This window comes from Budorcas taxicolor, chromosome 15 (genome assembly GCF_023091745.1).
Source record: "Budorcas taxicolor isolate Tak-1 chromosome 15, Takin1.1, whole genome shotgun sequence".
In the NCBI taxonomy this organism is placed as follows: Eukaryota; Metazoa; Chordata; class Mammalia; order Artiodactyla; family Bovidae; genus Budorcas; species Budorcas taxicolor.
The window spans coordinates 48,466,157-48,475,253 of NC_068924.1; the positions used below are offsets into that span (position 1 = coordinate 48,466,157).

At 39.6% G+C, this 9,097-nt stretch overlaps 1 protein-coding gene across 1 annotated transcript; it reads left to right on the forward strand.

The window, feature by feature from the left end:
- Positions 1-2,546: 2,546 nt before the first annotated feature.
- On the forward strand, positions 2,547-3,518 carry LOC128060917 (olfactory receptor 51S1). The gene has a single exon (XM_052653277.1). It carries the CDS (start codon positions 2,547-2,549, stop codon positions 3,516-3,518), a length of 972 nt encoding a protein of 323 aa, XP_052509237.1.
- The last annotated feature ends 5,579 nt before the right edge of the window (positions 3,519-9,097 follow it).

Below are 9,097 nucleotides of genomic sequence, written 5' to 3' on the forward strand. Positions count from 1 at the left end.
CAGTACAGTCAAGGTTAATATGGAGACAAACAGAGGTCTCTCAGGAAATGGAGGAGCAATCATCACCTTGGAGAAAAGTCCAATCCCTTAGCCATTTCTTCCTACTGTGACTTATCCCCTATGACCTAACTTAGCAATTTCTCAAATTGGCCACTTCTAATTCGGTAGCATTCATGTGCAACTGAAGACCCTGTCTGATGCGTAAATTTTTCGATGCTGGCCTGGTAAGTAGCACGGAGAATTTTAATGAGAGCCCTATAGCCAGTCTTGGTCTGGATGCAACTGTAAATTGAGAGGATTTGTTCATCATACTTTGCCATCTCTGTATGGCTGCTCCACTCTCCCCATTGCACCAGCCTCAAATCTTCCCTATAACCAAATATCTCATGTTCTATCTCTTTAGTAGCCTGAGCCACTTTTATTTTAAATGGCAGGGAAATAAGCCAGTAATGAGTGAAACTTGTCCTCTCCCAAAAAACATCATTAAGTATTTATACACGTCTTTTGTTGATAATGTCCCCACTTTCAGTTTTGAACCACAGAAATAAATCTATAGAAAGCAAGATTTCAGTATGAGAAAAATAGAGCTTATACTTGTCTTTGTAGTAATCTATCAGATATTTGAAGTAAAATATGGATGAAAAATGCCCTAAGTAAAATATTGATAAAAATGAGTGATGTGAGATGTGACTATTAGATACACGTTTATGATCGCCTGCCTTTCTGATGGGTGCAGATGTATGTTTGTGTGCTGCATACTGAGGGAAGTTTCTGAACATCTGAGGAATATGTGTATGTGAAGAGGTAGACTGCATTGTCTGCAGGTGTGTTTATGGAAAATGATTGAGTCTTTGTATTTGCTTGGCTCTGATGGTGTAAAGCAGCAAAAGATTGGTTAAGGGCACTTGCCATTCACAATCTGTGCAGATGAGTGTATGTATGATAAGAATATACTAATACATGAATGTACGGGTGCTTTTGTTCCACATGTATTTTCATGTGAATAGGTGTATACGTATCAGTACATAGTCAGAAGTGCTTCCATCTAGGGAATGAGCATTTTGTATCTCTCCATGGTTGAGTGTTTGCATGAGTATGCATTATATTTTGTTTACCAGTTGATATAATGCCGCTTTTCTAATTTTGCTTTTGTCACATGCACTTTTAGTGTCATACTCAAGAAATTATCACCAATTCCTATGTCATGATGGAGAAGACAATGGCACCCCACTCCAGTACTCTTGCCTGGAAAATTCCATGGACAGAGGAGCCTGGAAGGCTGCAGTCCACGGGGTTGCTGAGGGTCGGACACGACTGAGTGACTTCACTTTCAATTTTCACTTTCATGCATTGGAAAAGGAAATGGCAATCCACTCCAGTGTTCTTGCCTGGAGAATCCCAGGGACGGGGGAGCTTGGTAGGCTGCCGTCTATGGGGTCGCACAGAGTCGGACACGACTGAAGCGACTTAGCAGCAGTAGCAGCCTATGTCATGAAGCTTTTCCCTTATATATTCATCTAGCAGTGCCAGGTCTTATGTTTAAATCGTTAAACCTTTTGAGTTGATTTTTGTTTGCAGTATAATAACCAAGTACAATTTAATATTTTGTATGTGAATACATTTGTTAATATCTGATTTGGATTATTTGAATTTATAACACTTATGACATCCAAGTAGAGACTTGGGTGAGCTAAATATAGAATTATCTGGGGATATATTTATGATTCATCAACTTATAAAGTTTAGTTGAAGTCAGGAGGAATGTCACTGAGGAAAAAGGAAATAGCCAAATAAAGATTCTCAAAAATACCAGTGTATAAATTGGATGGGAAAGGGCATGGAGAACTAAAAATATAAATTCTGAGAGGTGGAATTAAAAAGAAAAAGAGAAAGTGTTTCATAAGAGCCAAAGCTCATTGAGATATACATCAGTTTAGGAAATGTAAGTGCCCCTAGATTTGGTAATAAAGGAGTAATGGATGATGAATGAGAGCAGTTAAAGTGAATTGAAATGTGTGTTGAGGAAGCACAGAGGTCAGATTGCCTGGGACTGGGAGGAGTAGAAGACATGTTTAGGGACTTCCCTGGTGGTCCGGTGGCTAACACTCCATACTCACAATGGTCAGGGTACTAGATCCCACATGCTGCAACTTAGTTTGTATGCTGCAACTAAGATCCTGCATAGCCAAATACATTTAAAAAAGAAAAAAAGAAAATGTGCTCATAGGAGTATAGACACCCTTATGGGTGTTTTCCGTTAAAGGAGGGAGCAAATTAGGAAAAAAGCTACAGTGAAAAACAGGGTTGAGGAAAATGGGAAAATAATTTAAAGAGAGAATCAGAGCTCTGTGGACAGCTATAGAAAATGCTCCAAGGCAAGGGATGACTATGGCATAGCTACTAGAATGAGTATGTGTATGTGTGCCTGGGGCAGGAGAGGGAGGGGGCAGGCAGTTTTAGAAAGCCTTATGCAAATGTGTCATAAGGTTAAATAAGTCTTTCTAATCCGTTTTCAGTTTCCTGAGTTCCCAGTGGGATCCTGAAGTATGTCAACATTCCTCACCCACTCAGCTCCCAATGCCAGCACTTCGATGTCCCCCACCTTCCTGTTGGTGGGCCTGCCAGGCCTATCGGCTGTACCCTCCTGGTGGGCAGTACCCCTCATCACTGTCTACCTTCTGTCTGCCCTGGGCAATGGTGCTATCCTCTGGATCATTGCCCTGGAGCCCACACTGCACCGCCCAATGTACTTCTTCCTCTTCCTGCTCAGCATGTCTGATGTTGCCTTGTCCACAGCCCTGATGCCCACCCTGCTGGGTCTTGCCTTTGCAAATACTCATGCTGTCTCCACCTCAGCCTGCCTTATCCAGATGTTCTTTGTCCATGTCTTTTCTGTCATGGAGTCCTCTGTCTTACTTGCCATGGCCTTGGATCGGGCACTGGCCATTTGCCGCCCTCTCCACTACCCAACACTCCTCACCAATGGTGTCATCAGCAAGATCTGTGTGGCCATTGCTTTCCGATGCCTGGGTCTCCACCTGCCCCTGCCATTCCTCCTGGCCCACATGCCTTACTGCCATCCACAGGTCCTGACCCATTCTTATTGCTTGCACCCGGATATGGCCCGTTTGGCCTGCCCCGGAGGTAGGGGAGCAGTGTACAGCCTCTTTGTGGTCCTGTCTGCCATGGGCTTGGACCCTCTGCTTATTTTCTTCTCCTATGGCCTAATTGGCAGGGTGTTGCAAGGTTTGGGATCCAGTGAGGATCGCTGGAAGGCTGGCCAAACCTGTGCTGCCCACCTCTCTGCTGTGCTTCTCTTCTATGTGCCAATGGTCCTCCTGGCTCTCATTGATCGTCTCAGGATGCCAGTCCCTCAGCCTGCCCATACTCTTCTCTCCTATGTCCACTTCCTGCTTCCCCCATTGATAAACCCTATTCTCTATAGTGTCAAGATGAAGGAGATTAGAGAGAGAATCCATAAGAGATTGCAGCCCAGGAAGGTGGGTTGTGCTTATTGAGAAGGATGTTTCCTCCATATTTGGTGGTTACCTGACACAAAGGTTTCCATGACTGAGAACTCAGTTCATCATCATAAAATGTCATTCAGGTACACAAAAGTGCATGTACACAGATGTATATTTCTGTCCCTTGAAGTGTTCATGTACATACTGATGAAAGTTTATGAGCCCTAGAGAAGGGGAGTGGTCTATTGTGAGCCCCTATTAACATCACATCCATGGCCCAGAAACAATCAGAATCTAAGTCTTGTCACAACCATTCAGGTGTGTTAGGAGGGTGCATTTTCTGCATGTCCACCAGAATTCCCTGTTACCATTATTGTCAAATTTTCATCAATTTTATTAGTGATGAATTTTACTTTACATCAGATTTTCCTAATAGAAACAGTGTCTTTCACATATCTGTAGGCTATTTTGTTTCTTCCTCTATGAATAGTCTCTTCAAAAAGCCTTCATCCATTTTTCTACTGGATTGTTTACAGTTTTAAAAACAAATGTGCAAGAAATCCTTTATATAAAATCCTTTTTATACCTTTGCCAATATAGTATTTGCCTTTTTCACTATTTAAGCAACCAAATCTCAAGTAAATGCAGTTTTACATAATCAAATCCATTTTTATATATCTTTTTAATTTTTGTTTTTCATGTGTTGCTTTTAAAACAAGTGTCTTTAACCTGTTCTGTACATATTCTCTTAAGCCTTTTTAAAAGAACTGTTATAATGACTTTTCTAAGTCCGATGTTATGTTGACAAGGTAATTGTGTACTCGCGGTAGCATCATCTATTAAACACATTCTCTTTTTCTCACTGAAATAAAAAACTATGTATGTCATATTTTTGGATTCCTGGTGGCTCAGATGGTAAAGAATCTACCTGTAGTGCAGGAGACATGGTTCTATCCCTGGATTGGGAATATTCCCTGGTAAAGGGAATGGCAACCCACTCCAGGATTCTTGCCTGGAGAATCCCATGAATAGAGGAGCTTAGCACACTACAGTCCATGGGGTCGCAAAGACTCAGACATGACTGACTAAGCGGCATATATGTCATATTTTAGGTGTGTGTATGGATATGGACTTTGCTTTAGAAATCTTCTTATGGAATATGATATATATGTGAAATAGCTGGCTTGAACCTCAACATTCAAAAGATGAAGATCTTGGCATCTGGTCCCTTCACTTCATGGCAAATAGATGGGGAAACAATGGAAACAGTGAGAGACTTTCTGTCCTTGGGCTCCAAAATCACTGCAGATGGTGACTGCAGCCATGAAATTAAAAGACACTTGTTTCTTGGAAGAAAAGCTATGATAAATCTAGACAGCATATTAAAAATCAGAGACACCACTTTGTCGACAAGGGTCTATATAATCAAAGCTATTGTTTTTCCAGTAGTCATATACAGATGTGAGAGTTGGACCATAAAGAAGGCTGAGTCATAAGGCAGTTCTATTTGCAATTTTTTAAGGAATCTCCACACTGTTCTCCATAGTGGCTGTACTAGTTTGCATTCCCACCAACAGTGTAGGAGGGTTCCCTTTTCTCCACACCCTCTCCAGCATTTATTGCTTGCAGACTTTTGGATCGCAGACATTCTGACTGCTGTGAAGTGGTACCTCATTGTGGCTTTGATTTTCATTTTTCTAATAATGAGTGATATTGAGCATCTTTTCATGTGTTTGTTCGCCATCCATATGTCTTCTTTGGAGAAATGTCTGTTTAGTTCTTTGGCCCCTTTTTTGATTGGGTCGTTTATTTTTCTGGAATTGAGCTGCATCAGTTGCTTGTATATTTTTGAGATTAGTTGTTTGTCAGTTGCTTCATTTGCTATTATTTTCTCCCATTCAGAAGGCTGTCTTTTCACCTTGCTTATACACAGTAAAATAAAGTAAGAATAAAAATTTAATAAAAAAAAAAAAAAAGAAGGCTGAGCACTGAAAAATGGATGCTTTCAAACCGTGGTGCTAGAGAAGACTCTTGAGAGTCCCTTGGACAGCAAAGGAGGTCAAACCAGTCAATTCTAAAGGAAATCAACCCTGAATATTCATTGAAAGGACTGATGCTGAAGCTCCAGTACTTTGGCCACCTGATGCAAAGAGCTGACTCTTTGAAAATGACACTGATGCTGAGAAGGGGATGACAGAAGATGAGATGGTTGGATGGCAACATCAACTCAATGGACATGAGTTTGAGCAAACTCCAGGAGTCGGTGATGGACAGGGAGGCCTGGTGTGCTGCAGTCCATGGGGTCACAGAGTCAGAAAAAACTGAGCTGAACAACAATATATGTGTCATATATATTCACATATCACTGACCGACTAGACCAGCCTCATAGTGTGATTTGGTTAATATGTGCTATAAAGTGATCCTCTTTCAAAAGCAATTAAAAACTCTGAAATTCTAACAAGAATTACATTCTTAGTAGATTAAATATAACCAAATCAGCATTCATGATAAGTTTCCACATCCAACAATTTATGTACTTCATTTATTAAGAACTTTTTTACACTTTTCAATACAATTATTCATTTTATTTAAATCTATTTCTATGTAGTTTTTAAAATGTATGACTGTGTTGCTATCATAAATAAAACATTACCCCATTTCTGTGTGTGTGTGTGTGTGTGTGTGTGTGTGTGTGTGTGTGTGCTCAGTCATGCTCAAGGACTGTTCCCCACCAGGCTCCTCTCTCCATGGGTTTCCCCAGGCAAGAATACTAGAGTGGGTTGCCATTTTCTTCTCCAGGGGATCTTCCCCACCCAGGAATCAAACCCATGTCTCTCAAGCCTCCTCCATTGACAGGCAGGTTCTTTATCACTAGCACCACCTAGGAAGCCCTTAACATGTAACCACCTTGGGTAATAAGGAGAAAAACTTTCTGTGGCCTGCCTGGGGATTGAACCTAGGACCTTGGTGTTATTAGCACCAAATTCTAATCAACTGAGATAACCAGCCATTTCTATCTCCACATATATATTGCTAGATTGAGAAAAAACATTTTTTATCTTGCATTAGTATGTACTTTACCAAATTATCACAAAATTTTAGAAGCATTTTAAAATTTTTATATTTTATTTGTATTTATTAACAGCATTTAGAAGTAAAAATAGATGATAAGTAATGTTCCCCTAATATTCATATAAATTATTTCATTTTCTTATTTTATTAAATTCACTGGAATCTCCAACCTGTTATGAAAGTTTAAGAGTGAACAAAAAATGTTGTTTCTCATTTTATTTAAATGGCATTAGTGTTTCATTCACTGGCACTGCTAGATGGTTGACTGCTAGATCTTTGAATAAACTTTATAACACTTAAATAGTTCATTTATATTGCATTTAAAAAAAATTTTAATAAGCTTACTTAATGAATCCTATTAAATGCATTTTCAGCATTCACTAACACAATAATAGCCTACTTTAATATGTTGAACAGTTGAAACATCCTTGTTACTTGTGATTAAAGAAGAACACATTTTAAATGAAAAGTGAAAAAATCAAATTTTCAGATCAAATCCATTTAGTGACAAGATAAGAATACACAGTGATATATTAGAACATATTCTAGGAATACAGAAACAGTTATAGCCTCATATTTTATCAAAATATTCTTTAAGATATACTGTATATTCTCTTAATAAACTAATTAGATGGCAGTCTCTCAATTTCATGGAGAAGGCAATGACAACCCACTCCAGTACTCTTGCCTGGAAAATCCCATGGATGGAGGAGCCTGGTAGGCTGCAGGCCATGGGATCGCGAAGAGTTGGACACGATTGAGCGACTTCACTTTCACTTTTCACTTTCATGCACTGGAGAAGGAAATGGCAACCCACTCCAGTATTCTTGCCTGGAAAATCCCAGGGACAGAGGAGCCTGGTAGGCTGCCATCTGTGGGGTCGCACAGAGTCAGACAAGACTGACGCGACCTAGCAGCAGCAGTAGCAGCAGCTCTCAGTTTCATGAATGAGAATACTGAGGGTGAGATTTTAAGAATGCCCCAGGTCTATCAAACTAGTTACTAAGCAGAATTTATTTTCAGATTTTTCTTAATTCAAAACCCTTGCTACAAAATACGCTTTTAAAATTATTGAATGGAGAAACAGCATGGTCTTCAAGAACAGTGATGAGGTCTCTGAGAAACTTTTTTTTTTTCCCAAAGCCCACTCTTTCCTCCTCCCTGGAACACCTACCTCCATCTTCCCATTTCTTTACTGAGAGTAGAATGTTGTATAGAAAGAACCTGGAGTCACATTGGCCTGGCTTAGAATCCTCAGTTCATTATTCCTGAGTGATTTGGCACTAGCTGTTCCATGTTCATAAAATAGGTGTAATAAGGATTTCATGCAATCAAGTCTCTGTATCATACTGTCTGAACATATAAAATATTCAATAAATGATAGTTTTGTGGAATTAATCATGGAAATTAAAATAACTATATTTAAACTTCATATGCATATTCAATCTGAATAAAGAACTTTACAGTTGGAAGTTTCTTTAATTTCCTACCACTTCATTGTATACAGGAAACTACTGAAAGCATTTGAATGGCCCTTTGTAACTGGGTGGTAGATGAGCTAAATGCAGAATCACTGACTGCCTCCATGTTTTTATTACTTTACTAAGAGATGGGAGCAAAGAGCTCTTCATTTCACAGCAGGGCCTCAGCTGCTCTCCCCCGTCTCCTGACCACTGGCCACACCCACATCAATCCTGTAACATCTTTGGTTTTGAGTGCTCACTATTACCATTCATAGCACCGTTCTCTCTCTGAAAATCATTCCACACCAACTTGAATGATAAGTTTCAGGAAGAACTCAACTGTTCTTTCTCCTCTCAATAGCACATACGGGGATAGAGATATTAATAAGAACTTCTGGAACCGTAATTTGTTCTCTAATGTTTATTACACTTCTTTATGCTAGCCATTTTACCCACACCCTTTCATTTAGACTATTCTTTTAGTTCAAATTGAGATACACCTGCCAAGCATATACAATGGATGAAGTAGTTCATCTTTTAGAGACTTTTAAATTTGAATCATTCACAACTCTTTCCTTGTGTAAATTCACAGTGTATCAATGAGAGAGACATACGAATGTTGATGATGTATATAGGTCTCCATCCTTCGTGTCCCAAGGATTTCCTCCTACACTTTCCCTCCAAATTGGCTTTAGCAAAAGACACACTCTCTAGGTTTCCTTTTCACATTATCCCAGGAAAGTATTTTGTATTTTTCAATCATTAATGTACACACCAACCACCTAGAATCTTGTTACAAGACAGATTCTAACTTAGTAGGCTCAAAGAAGGATGAGATCCTATGATTCTTAATATTTCCCAGATGCTGCTGAGGCACATCAGTGCACCACCCTTTGGTTAGCAAGGAAGAAAACTTACTTAGGCAAACCTAGTCACAATGGAAAGGATTTAATGTAAATCACAGGGAGGAATCAAATGCTGAGAGGCAAATATAAAGATGCTAAGCCTCTTGAGAAATCTGTTTGCAGGTCAGGAAGCAACAGTTAGAATTGGACATGGAACAACAGACTGGTTCCAAATAGGAAAAGGAGTACGTC

Excerpts from the sequence above, each read along its gene's own strand:
- LOC128060917 (XM_052653277.1), top strand. The coding sequence starts at position 2,547 with ATGTCAACATTCCTCACCCACTCAGCTCCCAATGCCAGCACTTCGATG.